A 27,543-nucleotide genomic window follows, 5' to 3' on the forward strand; every position below is an offset into this window, starting at 1 on the left:
GTCAGACACTGCGCTGTCAGTATGCAGCACTCTGCGCACAGTCAGACACTGCGCTGTCAGTATGCAGCACTCTGCGCACAGTCAGACACTGCGCTGTCAGTATGCAGCACTCTGCGCACAGTCAGACACTGCGCTGTCAGTATGCAGCACTCTGCGCACAGTCAGACACTGCGCTGTCAGTATGCAGCACTCTGCGCACAGTCAGACACTGCGCTGTCAGTATGCAGCACTCTGCGCACAGTCAGACACTGCGCTGTCAGTATGCAGCACTCTGCGCACAGTCAGACACTGCGCTGTCAGTATGCAGCACTCTGCGCACAGTCAGACACTGCGCTGTCAGTATGCAGCACTCTGCGCACAGTCAGACACTGCGCTGTCAGTATGCAGCACTCTGCGCACAGTCAGACACTGCGCTGTCAGTATGCAGCACTCTGCGCACAGTCAGACACTGCGCTGTCAGTATGCAGCACTCTGCGCACAGTCAGACACTGCGCTGTCAGTATGCAGCACTCTGCGCACAGTCAGACACTGCGCTGTCAGTATGCAGCTCTCTGCGCAGTCGGACACTGCGCTATCTCTTCCTTCCAAGCAGGAAGCTTTACACGGGGTGTTGGCGCGAGCTCAGTTCCTTTAGAATATAAATCACTTGGTTGCCATGCGCCCATGATGCATCGAATCAGTTGTCATAGCGCTGTGTAAACAGCAGAAACGCGACTCAGTCTGTTGGGCTGAGATTATAGTCCGTGCGACAGCGCTCGCACGACAAGAACAAATTGCAGCATCTCAATGAGGCCGCCCCTAGCGCACGCACGACGGAGCGCGGTGGAGCGACCACTTTTTGAAAGCACAAAATATGTTCTCTTTTCAAGCAATGGCCGCGTCATGTGAGCGGTTCAGCCAATCACAGCGAACCAGCCTCGTGATGCGTCCGCCACGCCTCCCCAATCGCTTTCAGCTGAATTCACGCATCGCTCGGGCGAGAGGCGGCCATGATGCGACCAGCGCGGACTATAATCTCAGCTGTAGATTGGTGCCAGTACTTCAAGTTAGATACAATTCATATACACAATTGGAAATGTTTTTATTGCAATGTGTGGTGTAATTGTCACATGAATAATGAGCTGAAGCATTGTGTGTGCAGCAGAACTGCAGCTATTACATGTACAGTAACTGCTTATCTGCGAGCTCAGTAGCTATTACATGTACAGTAACCGCTTATCTGCGAGCTCAGTAGCTATACATGTACAGTAACTGCTTATCTGCGAGCTCAGTAGCTATTACATGTACAGTAACTGCTTATCTGCGAGCTCAGTAGCTATTACATGTACAGTAACTGCTTATCTGCGAGCTCAGTAGCTATTACATGTACAGTAACTGCTTATCTGCAAGCTCAGTAGCTATTACATGTACAGTAACTGCTTATCTGCGAGCTCAGTAGCTATACATGTACAGTAACTGCTTATCTGCGAGCTCAGTAGCTATACATGTACAGTAACTGCTTATCTGCGAGCTCAGTAGCTATACATGTACAGTAACTGCTTATCTGCGAGCTCAGTAGCTATTACATGTACAGTAACCGCTTATCTGCGAGCTCAGTAGCTATTACATGTACAGTAACCGCTTATCTGCGAGCTCAGTAGCTATTACATGTACAGTAACCGCTTATCTGCGAGCTCAGTAGCTATTACATGTACAGTAACCGCTTATCTGCGAGCTCAGTAGCTATACATGTACAGTAACTGCTTATCTGCGAGCTCAGTAGCTATACATGTACAGTAACTGCTTATCTGCGAGCTCAGTAGCTATACATGTACAGTAACTGCTTATCTGCGAGCTCAGTAGCTATTACATGTACAGTAACTGCTTATCTGCGAGCTCAGTAGCTATACATGTACAGTAACTGCTTATCTGCGAGCTCAGTAGCTATTACATGTACAGTAACTGCTTATCTGCGAGCTCAGTAGCTATTACATGTACAGTAACTGCTTATCTGCGAGCTCAGTAGCTATACATGTACAGTAACTGCTTATCTGCGAGCTCAGTAGCTATACATGTACAGTAACTGCTTATCTGCGAGCTCAGTAGCTATTACATGTACAGTAACTGCTTATCTGCGAGCTCAGTAGCTATTACATGTACAGTAACTGCTTATCTGCGAGCTCAGTAGCTATACATGTACAGTAACTGCTTATCTGCGAGCTCAGTAGCTATTACATGTACAGTAACTGCTTATCTGCGAGCTCAGTAGCTATTACATGTACAGTAACTGCTTATCTGCGAGCTCAGTAGCTATACATGTACAGTAACTGCTTATCTGCGAGCTCAGTAGCTATACATGTACAGTAACTGCTTATCTGCGAGCTCAGTAGCTATTACATGTACAGTAACTGCTTATCTGCGAGCTCAGTAGCTATACATGTACAGTAACTGCTTATCTGCGAGCTCAGTAGCTATTACATGTACAGTAACTGCTTATCTGCGAGCTCAGTAGCTATACATGTACAGTAACTGCTTATCTGCGAGCTCAGTAGCTATTACATGTACAGTAACTGCTTATCTGCGAGCTCAGTAGCTATTACATGTACAGTAACTGCTTATCTGCGAGCTCAGTAGCTATACATGTACAGTAACTGCTTATCTGCGAGCTCAGTAGCTATACATGTACAGTAACTGCTTATCTGCGAGCTCAGTAGCTATTACATGTACAGTAACTGCTTATCTGCGAGCTCAGTAGCTATACATGTACAGTAACTGCTTATCTGCGAGCTCAGTAGCTATACATGTACAGTAACTGCTTATCTGCGAGCTCAGTAGCTATACATGACAGAGGGGATACATTGAGGAGACACTGACACAGCCCGATACTGACGCTTAGCATCCACTTAAAGTCCTAATGTCCACTGACTAAACTTGCTGCATATCTCCCATCTGTCTGCACTCTGCAGGTACAGCGGGTTCTGCCCTCAGTACAAGTACAATCTGGGAAAGACATATGGGAAGCTGACCTCCCAGCTGCTGACCAGCCCGGACATTGGGCGATCCGGACATTTGGTGCTCCAGTCCTGTCCCATCCCTCCTCCGCCTAGCGACAGTAACGTTAACCACCCTCGGGAGCTGCTGAGGAAGAGGAGGAAGTCACGCCTGGGAGATCAGAAGCTCACCTGGAGTATGATCCCAGGATACACCGGTATGTAATAATCTGACCGTCGGGCGGTAAGATTCCTCCAGGTATTACATGTTACTCAGTGTAGGTACCAGCTACACGGAGATCACCTTGACGAGGTTAGAAGGGTTGAATCTTGTTTTGACCAAAAGATGTCACACACGGCTCCCTTGTCACACAGACTCGGGTTCTAAATATAAACGTCACTAGTATGTTTTAACCCAATTAGTAGGAGCGCAGAGTCTGTTCTTTGTTTTCCACTTTACAAAGGGAGGAGCGCAGGAGATAAATACAGTATTTATATCGTACTGTGAGCTGGTATAAAATAAATATAGACTCGGTATGGAGTTTTTTTTCAATATATTTTTTTTTATTTTACATGAATAGATTAACATCTTACTTACATGTATAATTTCGATAAAAGAACAGTATATGCACCTTTACATTTTTAATATATACCTTTACATTTTTTATATATCTGTCTTGGCAAAAAACAATTATCTTCACCACAAATGTTATTTAATATTTTCTATATGTTCCATATCAATTTAATTTATATATATATATATATATATATATATATAAATCTTTTTGGATTCTTTTAATTACAAATTATTCTTATTTTTTTTATGTTATAACTTAGAAAAGATAAAGAAAAGGATAGATAAAGATGGGGCCAGAGAGGAAAGGAGTGGGAAAGGGAGGGAGGGTGGTATAAGGGCTAAAAGTAAAAATAGATCAGGGATAGCAACCAACCAGGGTTAGGATTCTAGCTAAAGAACGGAGGCCATAGTTCACAGATCTTATCAAATTGATCTAATTTTTGATTTAGTTGAGCTGAAAGCTTTTCCATTCATTTAGCTTCATTCACTCTTTTAATTATTGTATGTCTCGATGGCACATTTACAGTCTGCTACGCCGCTGCTATAGAGCAACGGGCTGCTGTAAAACAATAGAGATCATCTTTCTCGTCGGGTCAGTATGGAGTTTTAAACTTCAGAACTGGTGAGTTTTAGAGCAAGACAAAAAAGAAAGGAGGAATTACACAAAGGGGTGTAGTATTCGATACTATGATGTGTGACTCATTACATTCACAACCCTAATATTAACATTGCTTACATTTGAAAATAGATTTAAATGTTGAAGTAATGTCTCCTAATTCCCAAATCTCAGTAGTTTATCACTGAAGCATTCCTACATCAAGTACTGGGTGCATTTGTTGGACTTGAATTTAGAAAATTATTAAACACATCTTGAACATTGAATCAATTAACAACTGTTGCTAAATTGGAATAGTGATTGTCAAAATATAAAGTATCTAGACCCAGTATCCCCTCCCACCGCTTTCCACACCGGAGGCTGCATGGTGCGTGGTCTGTGTTGGGTCTCTAATCTGGTTCTTCCTCTTGGGGGGGTCCTCAGGCTTCATCCCCAGATCTCAGAATTTCTTTGCCAAGACCTACACAGAGTCCAGCAAAGATGCCCTGCGTGACTTCCAGAGTGACCAAGTCCTGCAGGAAATGCGACAGGAACAGTGCTTGGTCAGGACCCTGCAGAGCGGACAGCAGCAGCAGCCACGCGCCAAGCACGAGAAGCGGGTGAGGACAGAACGAGGCACAGCGTAGCATTACAGAGAACCAAGACCAATTGTGCCCTATAGCTGCCAAGAGCGGCCTATTGGACATGTCACTGAATGTGTATTAAGCTGTTTTGCCCCTCTCTTATGCTCCTTACAGTTAGGGGAGGTGTCATGTCAGAGCAAAAGTATAACAATTACAGCACAAACCAGGCCAAATGTTGCTAAAAAATAATAGTTACATGTTTATTCTGAAGGCTCTAACAGGGGCAAGACTGGTAGTAACAGGGGCAAGACTGGTAGTAACAGGGGCAAGACTGGTAGTAACAGGGGCAAGACTGGTAGTAACAGGGGCAAGACTGGTAGTAACAGGTTCAAGACTGGTAGTAACAGGTTCTCCTAGAAAAATAATGTTTTTGCGGCACCGCCAGAAGGTCAAAGTGACATATATGTTCACTTAGCGCAGAATAAACCGCGGTGTGTTCATTATCATCATATACATAATCCCGTCATTATACAGCATATCCACATCATTATATAAGCGAATAGAGATACAGCATCATTATACAGCGCAGTGTGTTCAATATAACGTATAGATATTGGTCAGTATTATACAGCACGGCATGTTCAATATTAGTGTATTATCTATGTCTCACACTCCCACTGCCTCCCCCTCGGTCTCTCTCTCTCACAAACACCTTTCTCTCCCCCTCTCTCAAACACAGACACCTCAATATAGTGCAATTGCCGTGGCCGTTTAGCCACTACCATTCAGCCACAGCCTTTTCACCACCGGGACATTTGGCCCCTAAAACCTTTAACCCCTTACCTATTTTACTAGTCTCAAGTTCCATACATATTCCTTCAAATCTCCCTCCAAATAACAGAGAGACTCCTGTGCTCAGAAAGCAGCTCACCTGCGGTACCTGAGAGATATGCAAATGAGATATATAAAGTATATTTACATGAGTCACATCCTACACTTCCTAAAAGCATTTCCAAAAAAACCTATATTGAATTGACCTTTTAGACACCTTGTGAAGAATGGGGTACTGGTGTCAGGCCCAACAGAACTAGAACCCACAACCTCTGCTGAACAGGGCACCAGCTCTAGCCATGTACGATATTCCAGCTGCTGGGTAGCAGCATGTCACAGTATACTTTCGAGCTTCTCACTGCTCACATTTAGCCCTCACCCCTGGCTTCCTTTAAAGACAGACCCTTCCCACTTCTGGTTGCCAGTTCAATGTTCCTAGTGCACAAATAGCAGCACACCTGAGATACCTGGGAGACATGCTAATAGCTGGATCATATACAGCTGCGAGCAGGAGAGCTCAAAAGTACAGTATGTTGTGACAGTGTTGCTACCCAGCAGCTGGTTTTGCTCACACTGCTAGAGCTGCTGCCCAGAATAACAAAGGTTGTGGGCACTAGTCCTGTTGGGCCACAAAAGGTGCCTTAGATTTGTCTTCTCAATATAGTTCATGTGGAAATCCTTTTAGGAAGTGAGGGAGGTTTGAGGGGATATGTATTTTATATATAACATATAATATATATATATATATATATATATATATATATATATCATTTGACACCAACAAACACTGACTTTCCCTACATACAGAGTGTCAGATGATTGCAAGCCTCAGCAGTGGTATTGTACCTCTTCAAAGCAAAGAAACCCTCATGTGATTTTTACCTCTTGTTTTCTTGTAAATGCGCATTACCATTTATTACCTTATAATAAATTCCTATTTTTGGTAATGCACTAGGGTTGTAAGAAAACAGCGCACATCCCTAGTGCATTACCAAAAACAAAGTCATTTATTAATAAAAAGTAGAGGGGAAGACAATGGCCACTTACAAGAAGACAGAAAATTAAATTTACATAAAGGTATCTTTGTATCCGTAGCGATATCCTTTAAATACCCTTGGCCAGCTGAGGGAACCTCCGCATAGGGGAAAGCTTCAGATGCCTCCTGCCTGCTGTACATACACATACATACAGTCATGTATTACACTCACGCACAGTATACACACAAAACGTGTGCGGCATGTGCACGCGCCTTCACACAGGCACGCGCGCGCACGCACAGTATATAACAGCACTCAGCTGCCTCCTGCCTGCTGTACATACACATCGCTGTGGGAATCAGGAATCCTCTGACGCCGGTGCCAACAGCTTCAGTGTCTGTTTTAAACAGCAATAAAGGTGCAACCCGTTCCTCTCTCACTAGCAGCAACGTGTTTGGAAGAGAATCCCTTTGATATACAGGTCACGCCTCGGAGTAGAGTGATGATGTCACCCAACGCGTTTCATCAGCATCAGCTGACTTTATCAGGGGTTGCCAGATGTCATACATGGCTTACAATTATATATATATACACACACACACACACACACACAACTTGAGACTAGTAAAATATCTCACTCATATCGGTCGGCTGTTATTTTTGTGATAGAAAAAAACGAAATTTGCCTTTCTTGACGCTGATCCGCAGAATTCTGCAACTTAAAGGAAATGGTAAATCTGCGTTGGAATCTGAACCAGTGGAAATTTCACCCATCTCTGCTGACTAGCACTTTGTGCTAACGCTTAGCACATAGTCACATGGCAGATCTGACTCTTCAGATGGTGACCCCACTCATGCCCACAGATTTAACTTATGCTATAACTGTAAAAGGGATCTAATTGAAACCTGCTGTATGGGGGGTATGTAACAGGGAGAGTGTAATGAAAATGTCCTCACAGTGACGGGTAGTAGAAATGTCTCTCTCTCGTGGAAGATTCAGCGGTTATTCCCTCTCTCTGTCTGTATATTCTCAGCTCGTCACGGCCAAGTACAGCACTCCGCTCCTCGCCGTGTCTAGAGAACCTGCTCTCTACATCTCTCCTTCCGCCTTCCAGTCACAGATCTCCCCCTACCACATGGAGGATGAAAACCCCCATAAGTACTTCATCTCAGGTGAGGCTGTGTGCAGAACCTTTGTATGGGATGAATCCCTCACTGCAAAGGTGAGGCTGCAATGCATTGTAGGACAGTGTTCGGGGGCAGGGTTGACCTAACTCTTGTTAGACACCCTTGAAAGTATAAATCTGTGCTGCTTGTTTTTTTCTGGCACATTTTTACACCATTTATAGATTACCGGGATCATTCATTAGGCAGAACAAGGTAGTAAAAACAAATTGCATTTATTTTGGTAAACCCACGTACAACCAGAAGAGATACACAAGGAACAGTTAAAAACACACTTACTGGGGGGAAATCTAGGCTTTCCTAAGTGCAGGGCGCACGCTTGGATGAGCTTACCCTGACCGGGATATACCCCCGGTTCTCCTGGTCCTCTTTTCAGCTTGTGGTTCCCAGCCACGACTGCTAATTCAATTCTCAGAACTGGGCCACAAAAGACGGGACTTAGTCTCTGCGAGGCAGACATTTCAGGCTTCCAAACGAAGCTGGTTGCTCAGCTATTTCGAACAGAGCAACATTGAAAAGCCACTGGATGGTCCGGTTCTCTGCCTCGGCCGTCTCCTTACATACACTCCGCTAAGCTATCCTTAGCATGGAGGTAGGAGGAGCGACCAATCAGAGCGTGGGAACCCTATCCCACCAGCCAGTAGAAACAGGGGCTTGTCTCTAGGCTGACGTCAGAGGAGGGGGCATGTCAAACCAGCTCGGGATGCCTCGTGGGTGGGACATATGAGTTAACTAATAGGAAACGCGCCGACATTCTGCCGCTTCCTACTGCCAACCCATTGCCAGGTACTGGGCAGTGTCCGCTATGTCCGGCAGGCCAGAGGATCCTCCCCGCAGGGGGTCTCTGTTCTCTGGACTCAGTACTCCACCCTGCCCCATCCACTTAGCACCCCGACACCTCTCAACATCCCGTCTCCTCTTTGAACTCCGGACTCTATGCAGACTGGCTGGCACCATAACCAGGTGCCCTGGTGGACATCATGGAGCCTTATAAGAAATGTATCAAACACACAAAACATACTTTAATACATGGGGGACTTTGGGGAGACACATGACTGCACTGGATATAGGACTGAGATATCGGGACTCGAAACTCCAGAGTCTGGGGAACGCAGGACAGCCCCGGTGTAATTCCACTCGCGTACCGGCAAATAGTGCCTGCACGTCGGGTAGAATGAAGGTACCGCCGGTAGCACCGGTCCCCAAACTCATGCAAACAAAAGAATTGTATTCATACCCAAATATCCCACCTAAAACTTACACATAGAAAGTTTCATGAGCCTGGGGTAAAGGGAAAGTGAAAAAGCCGGGTCACTTTAACTTTGCATGTACAGATACTGTACCTGGCCCCTGGCTTATAGTGCTGGGGAGCTGCCAGGGAACCACGGGTCCCAAAGGCAACCAGAGGGCGTAACCTTTATGATGAAGCCTGGCTACCCTCGCCCGTCACACATATCCTTTATTTGAAGCCTGGTTACCCTCGCCCGTCACACATATCCTTTATTTGAAGCCTGGTTACCCTCGCCCGTCACACATATCCTTTATTTGAAGCCTGGTTACCCTCGCCCGTCACACATATCCTTTATTTGAAGCCTGGTTACCCTCGCCCGTCACACATATCCTTTATTTGAAGCCTGGTTACCCTCGCCCGTCACACATATCCTTTTTTTTTGTATACCTTATTTGTAAAAATGATTTCCCGGGAGCTGCACCATGGAACTCCAAGCTAGGACCATGTGATGCCGCATTGTCATGGTGACATCACATTGTCATAGCAATGCTTCGCCATGGCAACATGATGCTGCAGGAGGAGATGCCGCTCCGGTAAGAGACACAGAGGTCCCACTCTCTCCCCTGGCAATCAGTTTCATTGTTTTGGGGAAGAGCACGGGGCCTCTAAAACCGCCATCAAGCCTCCCTTACACTATACACCCCCCCAAACAATCTTACCTGCTTGCGGTGAAGGGGTCTTCTCAGTGGGACCTAACTTCCAGCACTGACCAGAGGAGGGAGATGATGCAGTGACCACCGGGCTGCATGGGGAGCCGATGCAACTGTTGTCCAAACCCCATCAGCGCCTGTCCACTGGAGCAAGCCCGAACACCTGATACAATGTAACAGACACACGTGAGAGACTTACAGCTTTATATACTGTAGATAAGTTTACTAGCCAAGACGGCACCGGCCGTGGACCCACTGGGCACTTGCCCTCCTTCCCGGCAGTCCAACCCACCCCTGGTGTCTTCCATCATGGCTTCCAGGACCCCCTGAGTTACCTTAAAAGAGTTTTCCAGAAAATGTCTGGTTCCTCCTCTTCCTGTAAGATCGCGTTCAGAGCACAGAACGGAAATGAGCACTTACATTATGAGGTAGGTGGGCAGCCCCCGTGAAGGATTAGCTCCATCTTTGGACAGCAAAAGGGTTAATATAAAGCCTTGACTGTCTTTATTTGGACAGCTGAGTAATGGCAGAGCTCCTGACCCCCTGCACACTGTTCCGCAGGTTACACGGGGTACGTCCCACGCTCCCGTTTCCTCATCGGCTCTGGGTACCCCATAACCACCAACCAAGCCATACTGGAGTTTGGCCACATGAGCCTGAAGAAGAGCGTAAGGCTGAGCGCCCAGCAAGAGCCCGGGGAGGAGGATAAACTGCAGCTGGACCAAAGTCGCATCTACCCAGATGACCTCGGGTTACTGCCCCGATACACCGGATATGTGCCAGGTTAGGACCTCTGTGTGAATCATACCGATGACCACCGAGTTATTCCCGGGTTTTACTTACACCGTGGAGTATTTTTGTCAGGTTTTCACCTGCTGTGACCTTATTGTCTGCAGGGGTACAACAGGGCTCAATAACTAGCAGTCCGGTGGCCAAACATACCCCACCAAGGGTCTTACACTGGCCGAGGAACGGTCTGCTCCTGCTAATTTCTCTTCAGTTGCTCAGACAGCTCAGTGCAAATATACACACGGAAAGTCCCTTTAAGGCTAATGTGATGTAATGTGAATAGAGATGTAGCAGGATGTATTGTTCCCTAGTGGGACGTGTTACTGAGCGTGGCTAAATGTATACAACAAGAGACAAAGATACCCAATGCTACATCCAATGTGACAAAAATACATCGTTACATAACTTAAATGTTGGTATTCTCATGAGTAAGGGTCATTTAGTTATAACGCTTTGGCCAAAGCGTTATTAGCCTGCCGCCACGTCACGGCATGACCAGTATGCCGCCACGTCAAGGCATGACCAGTATGCCGCCACGTCACGGCATGACCAGTATGCCGCCACGTCACGGCATGAGCAGTATGCCGCCACGTCACGGCATGACCAGTATGCAGCCACGTCACGGCATGACCACTCTGCAGGTCCTAACACTACCTGTGAATATTAGGACCTGCATGCTGGTCATACCGTGACGTGGCTGCAGGCTTACAACGCTTTGGCCAAAGGGTTTAACTAAATGACCCTTATTCAAGAGAATATATAAGTATTTCACTGTGTATCTTTGTCACATTGGATGTAGCATTGGCTTTATCTGTGTTTTGTTGTATACAGTTAGCCACGCTCAGTAACACTCCTTTTGACACGTGTGTGTGTGTGTGTGTGTGTGTGTGTGTGTGTGTGTGTGTGTTCTGAGTTTGCTGGGATTGTGTGTTTATTAATTTGATTTTCAACTGGTTTCAGGTTGGTGGCCCCTCCCCCCCCTCCCAGGGTTTACGCTCGCCCCTCCCCCCCTCCCAGGGTTTACACTCGCCCCTTCCCCCCCCTCCCAGGGTTTAAGCTCACCCTCTCCCCCCTCCCAGGGTTTACGCTCGCCCCTCCCCCTCCCAGGGTTTAAGCTCGCCCCTCCCCCCCCTCCCAGGGTTTACGCTCGCCCCTCCCCCCTCCTCCCAGGGTTTAAGCTCGCCCCCCCCCTTCCTCCCAGGGTTTACGCTCGCCCCCCCCCCCTCCTCCCAGGGTTTAAGCTCGCCCCTCCCCCCCTCCTCCCAGGGTTTACGCTCGCCCCCCCCTCCTCCTCCCAGGGTTTACGCTCGCCCCTCCCCCCCCTCCTCCCAGGATTTAAGCTCACCCCTCCCCCCTCCTCCCAGGATTTAAGCTCACCCCTCCTCCCCCCTCCCAGGGTTTACGCTCGCCCCTCCCCCCTCCTCCCAGGGTTTAAGCTCGCCCCCCCTTTCCTCCCAGGGTTTACGCTCGCCCCCCCCCCCCCTTCTCCCAGGGTTTAAGCTCGCCCCTCCCCCCCTCCTCCCAGGGTTTACGCTCGCCCCTCCCCCCCCCCCCTCCTCCCAGGGTTTACGCTCGCCCCCCCCCTCCTCCCAGGGTTTACGCTCGCCCCTCCCCCCCTCCTCCCAGGGTTTACGCTCGCCCCTCCCCCTCTCCTCCCAGGGTTTACGCTCGCCCCTCCCCCCCCTCCTCCCAGGGTTTACGCTCGCCCCTCCCCCCCTCCTCCCAGGGTTTACGCTCGCCCCCCCCTCCTCCTCCCAGGGTTTACGCTCGCCCCCCCCCCTCCTCCCAGGGTTTACGCTCGCCCCTCCCCCCCTCCTCCCAGGGTTTACGCTCGCCCCTCCCCCCCTCCTCCCAGGGTTTACGCTCGCCCCCCCCCCCTCCTCCCAGGGTTTACGCTCGCCCCCCCCATCCTCCCAGGGTTTACGCTCACCCCTCCCCCCCTTCTCCCAGGGTTTACGCTCACCCCTCCCCCCCTCCTCCCAGGGTTTACGCTCACCCCTCCCCCCCTCTTCCCAGGGTTTAAGCTCACCCCACCCCCTCCTCCCAGGGTTTACGCTCGCCCCCCCCCTCCTCCCAAGGGTTTAAGCTCCCCCTCCCCTCCTCCTCCCAGGGTTTACGCTCGCCCCTCCCCCCCTCCTCCCAGGGTTTACGCTCGCCCCTCCCCCCCTCCTCCCAGGGTTTAAGCTCGCCACTCCCCCCCCTCCCAAGGGTTTAAGCTCCCCCTCCCCCCCCTCCTCCAAGGGTTTACGCTCGCCCCTCCCCCCCCTCTCAGGGTTACGCTCGCCCCTCCCCCCCTCCCAAGGGTTTAAGCTCCCCCTCCCCTCCTCCTCCCAGGGTTTAAGCTCCCCCTCCCCTCCAGGGTTTACGCTCCCCCTCCCCCCCTCCTCACAGGGTTTACGCTCGCCCTCCCCCCCTCCTCCCAGGGTTTATGCTCGCCCCCCCCTCCTCCCAGGGTTTACGCTCGCCCCTCCCCCCCCCTCCCAGGGTTTACGCTCGCCCCTCCCCCCCTCCTCCCAGGGTTTAAGCTCGCCCCCCCCCTCCTCCCAGGGTTTACGCTCGCCCCTCCCCCCCTCCTCCCAGGGTTTACGCTCGCCCCCCCCCCTCCTCCCAGGGTTTACGCTCGCCCCCCCCCCCTCCTCCCAGGGTTTAAGCTCGCCCCTCCCCCCCTCCTCCCAGGGTTTAAGCTCGCCCCTCCCCCCTCCTCCCAGGGTTTAAGCTCGCCCCTCCCCCCCTCCTCCCAGGTTTTAAGCTCCCCCCTCCTCCCAGGGTTTAAGCTCGCCCCTCCACCCCCTCCTCCCAGGGTTTACGCTCGCCCCTCCCCCCTCCTCCCAGGGTTTACGCCTGCCCCTCCCCCCCCCTCCTCCCAGGGTTTACGCTCGCCCCTCCCCCCCTCCTCCTAGGGTTTACGCTCGCCCCTCCCCCCCCTCCTCCCAGGGTTTACGCTCGCCCCTCCCCCCCCTCCTCTCAGGGTTTACGCTCGCCCCTCCCCCCCCTCCTCTCAGGGTTTACGCTCGCCCCTCCCCCCCCTCCTCCCAGGGTTTACGCTCGCCCCTCCCCCCTCCTCCCAGGGTTTACGCTCGCCCCTCCCCCCCTCCTCCCAGGGTTTATCCTTGCCCCTCCCCCCTCCTCCCAGGGTTTAAGCTCGCCCCCCCCTCCTCCCAGGGTTTACGCTCGCCCCCCCCTCCTCCTCCCAGGGTTTACGCTCGCCCCTCCCCCTCCTCCCAGGGTTTACGCCCGCCCCTCCCCCCCCCCTCCTCCCAGGGTTTACGCTCGCCCCACCCCCTCCTCCCAGGGTTTACGCTCGCCCCCCCCCCTCCTCCCAGGGTTTAAGCTTGCCCCTCCCCCCCTCCTCCCAGGGTTTACGCTTGCCCCACCCCCTCCTCCCAGGGTTTAAGCTCGCCACTCCCCCCCCCCCTCCCAAGGGTTTAAGCTCGCCCCTCCCCCCCTTCCTCCCAGGGTTTACGCTCGCCCCTCCCCCCCTCCTCCCAGGGTTTAAGCTCGCCCCCCCCCCCTCCTCCCAGGGTTTACGCTCGCCCCTCCCCCCCTCCTCCCAGGGTTTACGCTCGCCCCTCCGCCCTCCACCCAGGGTTTAAGCTCGCCCCCCCCTCCTCCCAGAGTTTACGCCCCTCCCCCCCTCCTCTCAGGGTTTAAGCTCGCCCCTCCCCCCCCTCCTCAGAGGGTTTACGCTCGCCACTCCCCCCCACTCCTCCCAGGGTTTACGCTCGCCCCTCCCCCCCCTCCTCCCAGGGTTTACGCTCGCCCCTCCCCCCTCCTCCCAGGGTTTACGCCCGCCCCTCCCCCCTCCTCCCAGGGTTTACGCCCGCCCCTCCCTCCCTCCTCCCAGGGTTTACGCTCGCCCCCCCTCCTCCTCCCAGGGTTTACGCTCGCTCCCCCCCCTCCTCCCAGGGTTTACGCTCGCCCCTCCCCCCCTCCTCCCAGGGTTTATGCTCACCCCTCCCCCCCTCCTCCCAGGGTTTACGCTCGCCCCTCCCCCCCCTCCTCCCAGGGTTTATGCTTGCCCCTCCCCTAGGGTGACCAGATTTTGAAAATGAAAAACCGGGACACTTTTTTTTTACATAACAGTTTATTTATTGTAGTACACTTATACTTACGACCATTAGTCCTTGTTACGTGCGTGTGTGCGCGTGCGTCGGATGACCTCACTAATCGAACAAAAAAAACCCAGATGTGAATGACTAGTTTCCTGAACCCATTAACCAGTGTCAGGACGCCCCCTCTTCACAATTTCTAAAGCAGCAATCCCGCCTGGGATCTTACCTGATCCGTAGTCCCTCAAGGTACTATACTGGAGGGGAGGTGTTCCCTACCTGTCTTCCGATGTCTCCCGTGTGAAGCTTGAGTCAGATCTGGAAGAAAGAAGGGTAGGTTACTTCAATGTAGGTATACGGGCAGTTAAAATAAGACAGGGAGGGTGAGAGAGACAGAGAGAGAGAGGGTGAGAGAGGGTGAGAGAGACAGAGAGAGAGAGGGTGAGAGAGACAGAGAGAGAGAGGGTGAGAGAGACAGAGAGAGGGTGAGAGAGACAGAGAGAGAGAGGGTGAAAGAGACAGAGAGAGAGAGGGTGAGAGAGACAGAGAGAGAGAGGGTGAGAGAGACAGAGAGAGAGAGGGTGAGAGAGACAGAGAGAGAGAGAGAGGGTGACAGAGAGAGAGAGGGTGACAGAGAGAGAGCGTGACAGAGAGAGAGAGAGCGTGACAGAGAGAGAGAGAGCGTGACAGAGAGAGAGAGAGAGCGTGACAGAGACAGAGAGAGCGTGACAGAGAGAGAGAGAGCGTGACAGAGAGAGAGAGCGTGACAGAGAGAGAGAGAGAGCGTGACAGAGAGAGAGAGAGAGCGTGACAGAGAGAGAGAGAGAGCGTGACAGAGAGAGAGAGAGAGCGTGACAGAGAGAGAGAGAGAGAGCGTGACAGAGAGAGAGAGCGTGACACAGAGAGAGAGGGTGACACAGAGAGAGAGAGAGAGGGTGACACAGAGAGAGAGAGAGGGTGACACAGAGAGAGAGAGGGTGACACAGAGAGAGAGAGGGTGACACAGAGAGAGAGAGAGGGGGTGACACAGAGAGAGAGAGAGGGGGTGACACAGAGAGAGAGAGAGGGTGACACAGAGAGAGAGAGAGGGTGACACAGAGAGAGAGAGCGGGTGACACAGAGAGAGAGAGAGAGGATGACACAGAGAGAGAGAGAGGATGACACAGAGAGAGAGAGAGGATGACACCGAGAGATAGAGAGGGTGACACAGAGATAGAGAGGGTGACACAGAGATAGAGAGGGTGACAGAGAGAGAGAGAGGGTGACAGAGAGAGAGAGGGTGACAGAGAGAGAGAGAGAAGGTGACAGAGGGTGAGAGAGACAGAGGGTGAGAGAGACAGAGACAGAGAGAGAGAGGGACAGAGAGGGAGAGGGACAGAGAGGGAGAGGGACAGAGAGGGAGAGGGTGAGAGGGAGAGGGGGAGACAGACACGGGTACACACACACACACACTGGCACACACACACACTGGTACACACACACTGGTACACACACACACTAGTACACACACTGGTACACACACACACACACACTGGTACACACACACCCACACACACACTGGTACACACACACACACTGGTACACACACACTGGTACACACACTGGTACACACACACACACACACTGGTACACACACACACACACACACACACACACACTGGTACACACACACACACACACACAACACTGGTACACATACACACACACACACACACTGGTACACATACACACACTGGTACACCACACACACTGGTACACACACACACACTGGTACACACACACTGGTACACACACACACTGGTACACACACACACACACACACACACTGGTACACACACACTGGTACACTGGTACACACACACTGGTACACTGGTACACACACACACACACACACACACACACACACACACTGGTACACACACTGGTACACACACACACACACTGGTACACACACACACACACACACACACACACACACACACGTACACTGGTACACACACACACAGACACTGGTACACACACACTGGTACACACACACTGGTACACACACACACACACACACACTGGTACACACACACACACACACACACGTACACTGGTACACACACACACAGACACTGGTACACACACACTGGTACACACACACACACACTGGAGTACAGACAGAGGCAGCCACGAGCAGGTGGCTCTCCGCCTCCCCTGCACCCACCCCCGCGCCCATCTCCCGCACCTAGGGGGGGGGGGATAGGAGCGCCGGGACACAAAGGTAAACTGCCGCCCCCCCTCCCCCGGCGGGCAGCCACGGGTTCCCGGGCAGAATGGGGGAACACCGCGCAGCCACCACTGCCAGCCCCGCGCCCATCTCCCGAACCAAGGGGACAGGGGGGGGGGGAGGGAGTTGCCAGGACAGGAGGCAAAGGATTAAAAAACCCACCTCCTATCCCCCCGGGCGGGCAGAGGGGGGAGACACCGCCAAAAACCCACCTCCTATCCCCCCGGGCGGGCAGAGGGGGGAGACACCGCCAAAAACCCACCTCCTATCCCCCCGGGCGGGCAGAGGGGGGGAGACACCGCGCAGAGGAGCCAGGAGCCGCGGGCAGAGACACACACCACGTGTGCTCTGCCGCAGGCAAGCGGAAGCCCCGCCCCCAGGCACCCTTCCTTCCAGTCATTCCGCATGCCGGTCCTTGGTGAAGGATGATGCCGGGGGGCGGGGCTTAATGCCGGGGGGCGGAGCTTAATGCCGGGACGCTGGGGATTGGCCAACAAGGTAGGAAACTGCCGGGGGGGGGGGAGGCATTAAAAAAAAAATACTTACCAGCCGGGCTGCTGCAGTCTCCGCCTCCGCGCCGCCGCCGCAGACTCGCGCACAGCGCAAAGTGCACCGCAGCTAATTACTCGCGCACAGCGCAAAGTGCACCGCAGCTTACTCGCGCACAGCGCAAAGTGCACCGCAGCTTACTCGCGCACAGCGCAAAGTGCACCGCAGCTTACTCGCGCACAGCGCAAAGTGCACCGCAGCTTACTCGCGCACCGCCGGCGACAAAAAAAAAAAAAATGGGGACACATTGAGGAAAATCCGGGACATTTCCGGTACACACAGAAAAGCGGTACAGCTCCCGAAAAACCGGGACTGTACCGGCAAAAGGGGGACGGGTGGTCACCCTACCCTCCCCCCTCCTCCCAGGGTTTACGCTCGCCCCTCCCCCCCCCCCTCCTCCCAGGGTTTATGCTCACCCCTCCCCCCTCCTCCCAGGGTTTACGCTCGCCCCTCCCCCCCCTCCTCCCAGGGTTTATGCTTGCCCTCCCCCCTCCTCCCAGGGTTTAAGCTCGCCCCCCCCCCCTCCTCCCAGGGTTTATAAGCGCGCCCCTCCCCCCCTCCTCCCAGGGTTTATGCTCGCTCCCCCCCCCCTCCTCCCAGGGTTTACGCTAGCCCCCCCTCCAGGGTTTACGCGCACCCCTCCCCCCTCCTCCCAGGGTTTACGCTCGCCCCTCCCCCCCTCCTCCCAGGGTTTAAGCTCGCCACTCCCCCCCCTCCCAAGGGTTTAAGCTCCCCCTCCCCCCCTCCTCCCAGGGTTTACGCTCGGCCCTCCCCCCCCTCCTCCCAGGGTTTATGCTCAGCCCTCCCTTCCTCCTCCAGGGTTTACGCTCGCCCCCCCTCCTCCCAGGGTTTAAGCTCGTCCCTCCCCCCCCCCCTCCTCCCAGGGTTTAAGCTCTCCCCTCCCCCTCCTCCCAGGGTTTAAGCTCGCCCCTCCCCCCCTCCTCCCAGGGTTTACGCTCGCCCCTCCCCCCTTCCTCCCAGGGTTTACGCTCGCCCCTCCCCCCCCTCCTCCCAGGGTTTACGCTCGCCCCTCCCCCCCTCCCAGGGTTTATGCTCGCCCCTCCCCCCTCCTCCCAGGGTTTAAGCTCCCCCTCCCCCCCTCATCCCAGGGTTTACGCTCGCCCCTCCTCCCAGGGTTTAAGCTCGCCCCTCCCCCCCCCTCCTCCCAGGGTTTACGCTCGCCCCCTCTCCTCCTCCAAGGGTTTACGCTCGCCCCCCCTCCTCCTCCCAGGGTTTACGCTCGCCCCCTCTCCTCCCAGGGTTTACGCTCGCCCCCCCCCTCCTCCCAGGGTTTACGCTCGCCCCTCCCCCCCCTCCTCCCAGGGTTTACGCTCACCCCCTCCCCCCTCCTCCCAGGGTTTACGCTCGCCCCTCCCCCCCCTCCTCCCAGGGTTTACGCTCGCCCCTCCCCCCCCTCCTCCCAGGGTTTACGCTCACCCCTCCCCCCCTCCTCCCAGGGTTTACGCTCACCCCTCCCCCCTCCTCCCAGGGTTTAAGCTCTCCCCCCCCTCCTCCCAGGGTTTACGCTCGCCCCCCCCTCCTCCCAGGGTTTAAGCTCGCCCCTCCCCCCCTCCTCACAGGGTTTACGCCTGCCCCTCCCCCCTCCTCCCAGGGTTTACGCCCACCCCTCCCCCCTCCTCCCAGGGTTTACGCTCGCCCCTCCCCCCCTCCTCCCAGGGTTTAAGCTCCCCCTCCCCCCCCTCCTCCCAGGGTTTACGCTCGCCCCTCCCCCCTCCCAGGGTTACGCTCGCCCCTCCCCCCCTCCCAAGGCTACGCTCGCCCCTCCCCCACCCTCCCAAGGGTTTAAGCTCCCCCCCCCCCTCCTCCGAGGGTTTACGCTCGCCCCTCCCACCTCCTCCCAGGGTTTAAGCTCGCCCCTCCCCCCCTCCTCCCAGGGTTTACGCTCGCCCCTCCCCCCCTCCTCCCAGGGTTTAAGCTCGCCCCCCCCCCTCCTCCCAGGGTTTACGCTCACCCCCCCTCCTCCCAGGGTTTAAACTCGCCCCTCCCCCCCTCCCAGGGTTTAAACTCGCCCCTCCCCCCCTCCTCCCAGGGTTTAAGCTCCCCCCCTCCTCCCAGGGTTTAAGCTCGCCCCTCCCCCCCCTCCTCCCAGGGTTTACGCTCGCCCCTCCCCCCCCTCCTCAGAGGGTTTACGCTCGCCACTCCCCCCCACTCCTCCAGGGTTTACGCTCGCCCCTCCCCCCCTCCTCCCAGGGTTTACGCTCGCCCCTCCCCCTTCCTCCCAGGGTTTAAGCTCGCCCCCCCCTCCTCCCAGGATTTAAGCTCGCCCCTCCCCCCCTCCTCCCAGGGTTTACGCTCGGCCCTCCCCCCCCTCCTCCCAGGGTTTACGCTCGCCCCCCCCTCCTCCTCCAGGGTTTACGCTCGCCCCCCCCTCCTCCCAGGGTTTAAGCTCGCCCCTCCCCCCCTCCTCCCAGGATTTAAGCTCGCCCCTCCCCCCCTCCTCCCAGGGTTTAAGCTCGCCCCTCCCCCTCCTCCCAAGTTTTACGCTCACCCTCCTCCCCCTCCTCCCAGGGTTTAAGCTCGCCCCTCCCCCCCTCCTCCCAGGGTTTACGCTCGCCCCTCCCCCCTTCCTCCCAGGGTTTACGCTCGCCCCTCCCCCCCCCCTCCTCCCAGGGTTTACGCTCGCCCTCCCCCCCTCCTCCCAGGGTTTACGCCTGCCCCTCCCCCCTCCCAGGGTTTAAGCTCCCCCTCCTCCCAGGGTTTAAGCTCGCCCCTCCCCCTCCTCCCAAGTTTTACGCTCACCCTCCTCCCCCTCCTCCCAGGGTTTAAGCTCGCCCTCCCCCCCTCTCCCAGGGTTTACGCTCGCCCCTCCCCCCTTCCTCCCAGGGTTTACGCTCGCCCCTCCCCCCCCTCCTCCCAGGGTTTACGCTCGTCCTCCCCCCCTCCTCCCAGGGTTTACGCCTGCCCCTCCCCCCTCCTCCCAGGGTTTACGCTCGCCCCTCCACCCCCTCCTCCCAGGGTTTACGCTCGTCCTCCCCCCCTCCTCCCAGGGTTTACGCCTGCCCCTCCCCCCTCCTCCCAGGGTTTAAGCTCCCCCTCCTCCACTGCGCTTATTCTCCCTTAGAGAAATTAGAATTTAGGACGTGGCTGCATACTGGTCATGCCGTGACGTGGCTGCATACTTGTCATACCGTGACGTGGCTGCATACTGGTCATGCAGTGACGTGGCTGCATACTTGTCATACCGTGACGTGGCTGCATACTGGTCATGCCGTGACGTGGCTGCATACTGGTCATGCCGTGACGTGGCTGCATACTTGTCATACCGTGACGTGGCTGCATACTGGTCATGCCGTGACGTGGCTGCATACTGGTCATGCCGTGACGTGGCTGTATACTGGTCATGCCGTGACGTGGCAGCATACTGGTCATACCGTGACGTGGCTGCATACTGGTCATGCCGTGACGTGGCTGCATACTGGTCATGCCGTGACGTGGCTGCATACTTGTCATACCGTGACGTGGCTGCATACTGGTCATGCCGTGACGTGGCTGTATACTGGTCGTGACGTGACGTGGCTGCCTACTGGTCATGTCGTGACGTGGCTGCCTACTGGTCATGTCGTGACGTGGCTGCCTACTGGTCATGTCGTGACGTGGCTGCATACTGGTCATGTCGTGACGTGGCTGCATACTGGTCATGCCGTGACGTGGCTGCCTACTGGTCATGCCGTGGCCGTGACGTGGCTGCATACTACTCATGCCGTGACGTGGCTGCACACTGGTCATGCCGTGACGTGGCTGCACACTGGTCATGCCGTGGCGTGGCTGCATACTGGTCATGCCGTGACGTGGCTGCATACTGGTCATGCCGTGACGTGGCTGCCTACTGGTCATGTCGTGACGTGGCTGCATACTGGTCATGTTGTGACGTGGCTGCATACTGGTCATTCCGTGACGTGGCTGCATACTGGTCATGCCGTGACTGCATACTGGTCATGCCGTGACGTGGCTGCATACTACTCATGCCGTGACATGGCTGCATACTGGTCATGCCGTGACGTGGCTGCATACTGGTCATGCCGTGACGTGGCTGTCTACAGGTCATGCCGTGACGTGGCTGCATACTGGTCATGTCGTGACGTGGCTGCATACTGGTCATGCCGTGACGTGGCTGCATACTGGTCATGCCGTGACGTGGCTGCATACTGGTCATGTCGTGACGTGGCTGCATACTGGTCATGCTGTGATGTGGCTGCATACTGGTCGTGACGTGGTTGCACACTGGTCTTGACGTGGCTGCACACTGGTCATGCCGTGACGTGTCTGCACACTGGTCGTGACGTGGCTGCACACTGGTCGTGACTGCATACTGGTCATGCCGTGACGTGGCTGCCTACTGGTCATGCCGTGGCTGCATACTAGTCATTCCGTGACGTGGCTGCATACTGGTCATGCCGTGACATGGCTGCATACTACTCATGCCGTGGCATGGCTGCATACTGGTCATGCCGTGACGTGGCTGCCTACTGGTCATGCCGTGACGTGGCTGCATACTGGTCATGCCGTGACGTGGCTGCATACTGGTCATGCCGTGACGTGGCTGCATACTGGTCATGCCGTGACGTGGCTGCATACTGGACATGCCGTGACGTGGCTGCAATCTGGTCATGCCGTGACGTGGCTGCATACTGGTCATGCTTTGACGTGGCTGCATACTGGTCATGCTGTGATGTGGCTGCATACTGGTCATGCCGTGACGTGGCTGCATACTGGTCATGCCGTGACGTGGCTGCACACTGATCATGCCGTGACGTGGCTGCACACTGGTCATGCCGTGACGTGGCTGCACACTGGTCGTGACGTGTCTGCACACTGGTCGTGACGTGGCTGCACACTGGTCATGCCGTGACGTGGCTGCACACTGGTCGTGACGTGTCTGCACACTGGTCGTGACGTGGCTGCACACTGGTCATGCAGTGACGTGACTGCATACTGGTGATGCCGTGACGTGGCGGCAGACTTATAACGCTTTGGACAAAGGGTTTAATTAAATGACCCTCACTCGTGAGAATACCAACATTGTGTTATGTAACTATGTATTTTTTGGACATATTAGATGTAGCGTGGGGTATTTGGGGTATTTTGGGTATTTCTGTCTTTTGTTCTATTTCCCTAAACAAGAATAGTGTTTCCAAGCCTAAACCCCCCCTGCTCATTTGATGCTATTGAAGTGGTCACGTAGATTGATATAGTTGTAGTTAAACTCTGAGGTCCAGTCACCTTAGATATATCCGGCCGTATCTACTAAACGGTGCTATTCCATGAGACCTTCCTGTGCTAGGAGACCCCTTGCAGTCCATTCACTTGAATGAGTGTTACGATACCAGAAGGTGCCTCGCGGAGTGGCACTGCATAATAAACATGGCGCACCAAGTCTTGTGTGAGAGTGGAAGTATCTGAGAGGTTGCATTGTGTAGTGATTCCTCACTAACCCCTCCCTGTCCCCTCTCACATTATCCTCAGTGAGAATAACTGTCCTCCTCCTTCTCCACCTCACTTCCTGTCTGCAGGTTACAAGTTCCTGTACGGCCAGACCTATGGGCACCTCACCCACAATGCACTGGGGCAGAGCATGCCGCAGAAACAGGTGGTGAACTGAAACGACAAAGCCGCTTCCGGAGCTGCAGAGATCCTGTACCCGACTGTCCTTTAATATCAGTTACAGGCGTTACATATGGGGGGCCTTCTCAGCACGGACAGCGTGTTAACCCCTTCCCTGCCAGACTGGTCTGTGTAGTAGGATGGGGGGAGGGGGTTAAAGGTTTGTCTGACAGTAAAGGGATTCATTCTGTCTCTCTCCGCCCCACACCCGCTTCCCCGGGCTGATATACCCCCTCACTGCTGTGCATCGTACACACTGCTCTGCTAGGCCTTGCAAACTCTTCCAGAAAGGAAGGGGTTACGGGCCGCGTCTCTGGGACCTTAGTAAGATATTGTAAATTAAAATATATCGTGTGCCAGATCTATAAAATGAGGGACTGAAGGTTTAAATAAATGACCCAAATGCAGAGAGAACGTCAGCGGAGGGGGCGGGTTTTTGCTTTGCAATAAATGTATCGGGTTTTCCAATGTGTCTCCTTGTTCCGTTATTTGGAGATGATGGATCAGCTGCAATTCTCCAATCTCAACACAAGAGGGAGCTATATTATAAATTATTTAATGCGATTAATATAAAGGGCTCTTAATAACGACAATAGCATTATTCCATATAGTACTTGTCTCCCAACGGGACACAAAGGCGTCACAATTACAAGGTTAGGATAGAGTAAGGTGCTCTGAAGTGTCCTTATGCACAGGTAGGAGGGGAATGCAATCTGGATTTGACAATTTTAAGATACATTCATTAGAGTCTCAATAAATTCGGGCACCAGATACCCTGAAGGTAGGGGTAGGTAGTCCTAGGACAGCCTCCTCTGCCTCATTGGGCTGGCCCTATGTACTCACTGTACCACTGCTTTCACCAGAGTTTCCCCTCCATCGCGTGCTGCTGTAGAGTGATGTCCAGAAGTGCAGAAAAGTGGTGTAGCGCACCGCGATTCAAAGGGAGAACAGGTCTGGCCAAAAAATGAAGAATCTTTATTGAAGTTTCATAAAATCAAGGGATGCAGCCCTTCTACGCGTTTCGTGCATAGCACTTTATCAAGAAGTGTTTTTGCACTGTGTAAAAAGCGTTTTAATAACAATGGCTGCCAAATCTCGCGATATTTGGTGACGTCACGATCGCGTCATATCCAATGGGAACTGACTGACCCGCGCATGCGCATCGCGGCTCTAAACGGGGGAGGTACCAGTCTTCACACCAACTCCCCACCACTGCTAAGGAACGCCTCCAGGGGAGTGCCAAACAGGGAGGAGAGACGTGTGAGAAACTGCATCCGCCCCCATCCTGGCTCTGCGTGCCTGCTTGTGGGGAAAACATTGCAAGAGTCTATTAATGGCATCTAAACTGTATGTTACTCAAAGAATTTGTGTGCTTAATGCCATATTCAACCCAATATGACCACACATACAATGGGAGCCCAGATATCTCCACCTCAGCCAGCCTATCATCCTGAAAGTCACAGGAGAAGGCTGAATATGAAGCACAGTGCCAGTCCCCCATGTCTGTGATCACATACATGTTAAAGAAAAATAAAAAGATATTGAAGATACCACATTTATCAAACATAATTGTTGACAAAATGTATATAAAACCATGAAATCATATATATTGTTCTATATTCATAAATTTATTAAAGTACAATAATACTATGAGATCTAATGATTCAAAGGTAATTTGTATGTGAAAAGAGATTGTATAGCGAAACTGGGCAGCCATTTTACAAAAATCAAAACATGCAATTTTATTAGTTAAAAAATATATATATACATAACAAACATAAATAAAAACAATAAGTTCGTGTAAAAACAAATGAGCATCCTTGTGATGACAGTGAGATCATGAATGATGTAAACAACTATATTTTTTGGATTCTACATTTCGTCTTGTGGGGTGCCTTAAGGAGGTTACATATTACACATTGTTTGTGGTATAACAATATTCATCACATCAGTAAATTGATCAGTGGCCATAGTGACCCGAGATTAGCAGCTAAATATATAACAACAATTTTATATCATATTATAACTCAATGTATTGTCCATTAATCTGGTACGTTGACAGAAATGGCATGGGGAAGTTTCCAGGAGGTTTAGGGGAAGGTTTTAATCAAAAAGAGTCATATTGTCATGACAATGATAATAAAGATACGATTATCTCAAAAAGTGGTTTATGGTCCACTCCACATTTATGCCTTCAGGAAATCTCGTTCTCAACGTAAATATCCAAAAGGACTCTCTACAGTTTAAGGTATTAACAATATCTCCCCCTCTCTCCTTTTTTGATATTTTCTCAATTCCCACAAACGAGAAATTTTTACTAAGCAATGTGAATAATGTGATTAATATTTCAGGGTTGGAGTTGTCGCCGTCTGAGATTTCACTACTTAATAAGGGATTAAAATATGCGCCAACTATGGACATTGACCTCTTTGGCACAGTGGTCGATGTCCACAAGTTTGTGCGCAAATTGGCATTAAAGAAATTTTACCACCCACCGCATGGTGGTGGGTCCCAGACGGCGACAACTTTAGATGGTGATTCCCCTGAATCAATACACACGATTCAAAGCCTTATTCCACCTACTCACTCCTTGAGTTCCTTTATGGAACAGTGTGCAGTCAAGGACATGGAGGATCTTTTACTGCAGAGTAATGGAATTGATGTATTAGAGTCATACACGCTGGGGGATTGGAAATCCACTTTGAAGGAAAAGTCGATTTTTTATCCAACTTTTGTAAAGGGTCCATACCTTACACTTTTTGAGAATCTAGTTATTAGAGACTTGAGAGTACTAGCTCAGGGCTTTTCCTTTTCTCAGCTAAGAAGTGATAATTTAAACAAAGGAGAACGTGCTGCCATTAAATCCCTACAGGACAATGACAATTTGGTAATCAAGTATGCGGATAAAGGGGGCGCCGTGGTGGTTCAGAGTAGGACTGACTATCTCAAGGAGGCGTTTCGCCAACTTGGTGATGTGTCCTCCTACTCTGGACTACCGCGGGATCCCACAGAACATTTTTTAAAAGAATTGTTAGATCTGGTAGATTTGGGAACAGCCACTTATGTGTTAACTAAAGATGAATCTGAATTTATAATCAACCTGAAACCTGTTATTCCCATCTACCACCATCTCCCAAAGATCCATAAGACGTTGGTCGAACCTCCTGGTCGACCGATAGTCTCGAGCATTGGATCTTTGGGAGATGGTTTATCAAGATATGTTAACGCTTATTTGCAGCCCTTTGTGAGACAACTGCCATCCTTCATCTTGGATTCAGGCGATTTGTTGACAAAAATGAAGGAAATTGAATGGAATCAGGAATTCTTGTGGGTAACCATGGATGTGGTCTCCCTGTACTCAATTATACGCCATGACCTGGGCATGACGGCTGTCCGCCATTTTATAGAATGTCCCGGTAGCTCATTACCAATGACCACATTTATTATGGAAGCTATACTTTTCCTCTTAACACACAATTATTTTCTTTTTGAGCACAAATTTTATCTGCAACTACGGGGTACGGCAATGGGGACGAGCTTCGCCCCCTCCTATGCCAATCTTTTCATGGGGTGGTGGGAAAACAACTTTATCTTTAATAGCACTAACACCTTTAGGCACAATATCATTTTCTTTAAACGTTTCATAGATGATCTCATTTTTATTTGGCACGGGAGCACAGATAGTTTATTAGCATTTTTTGAGTATGTAAATAATAACACTTTAGATGTTCACTTTACTATGAATTATCATGCACATCACATAAGCTACCTGGACATTCTGTTTTATATTGACCTAGAAAGAAAAATTCAGACAGATGTTTATAAAAAAATCAATTCAAGGAACTCATTTTTGAGGGCGGACAGCTGTCACCCCAGGTCTGTCATCAGGGGCATACCTAAGGGTCAGTACCTCAGACTGAGGAGGAACTGCTCTACAATGAGTGACTTCCTCGCGCAGTCTGAGGCGCTGACGAATAGATTTGTTGAAAGAGGTTATGACAGGGAGACCCTCCAATTAACCCTACAGGAAGTGGTGGGGACTGATAGAGAAACTCTGTTACCCCATAGCTCCAGGATGAGGGATACAAGGAAAATGAATAAACATTCACAGGGGCTTGAGAAAAAATGCCCAATTTTTATATCTCAATATAACAAATCTAGTAATCAGATAAAAGACATTGTAAACAAACATTGGAACTTATTACAAATGGATCCTATTCTATGTGAATATACTAAGCAAGCTCCAAGGCATGTTTACAGACGTGCCAAAACATTGGCTGCATTTATCTCACCGAGTGTCATCTCCACCCCCGTGGGCAATCCTGATCGCTTTCTGACCAAGGGATCCTTTAGGTGTAATCAATGCAACATGTGTAAATTTATGAGGCCATCCAGACATGTCTTTTCCCACAGTCCGCATAAGCAGCACAATATTAATAGTTTCATTAATTGTAACACCAATATGGTAGTGTATCTGATCACTTGCGGCTGTGGGAAGGGATATGTGGGTCGGACCACAAGAGCCCTAAAAATAAGAATGCAGGAGCACTGCAGATTGATACGTAAGAAAGACCTAGAACATCCGGTGTCAAAGCACTTCACA

General features: G+C 52.3%; 1 protein-coding gene across 1 annotated transcript in view; it reads left to right on the top strand.

Moving 5' to 3' along the window:
• CIMIP2B (ciliary microtubule inner protein 2B) overlaps window positions 1-23,395 on the top strand; it is a 59,340-nt gene extending 35,945 nt beyond the window's left edge. Inside the window, exons 2-6 of the mRNA XM_075578352.1 lie at window positions 2,946-3,187; window positions 4,586-4,761; window positions 7,568-7,706; window positions 10,221-10,442; window positions 22,850-23,395. Of these exons, the coding sequence (XP_075434467.1) occupies window positions 2,946-3,187; window positions 4,586-4,761; window positions 7,568-7,706; window positions 10,221-10,442; window positions 22,850-22,938 (868 nt within the window). The 3' untranslated portion in view covers window positions 22,939-23,395. The remainder of the gene's footprint in view (window positions 1-2,945; window positions 3,188-4,585; window positions 4,762-7,567; window positions 7,707-10,220; window positions 10,443-22,849) is intronic.
• Window positions 23,396-27,543: the final 4,148 nt, after the last annotated feature.

The sequence above is a fragment of the Ascaphus truei genome, chromosome 1, assembly GCF_040206685.1.
Source record: "Ascaphus truei isolate aAscTru1 chromosome 1, aAscTru1.hap1, whole genome shotgun sequence".
In the NCBI taxonomy this organism is placed as follows: Eukaryota; Metazoa; Chordata; class Amphibia; order Anura; family Ascaphidae; genus Ascaphus; species Ascaphus truei.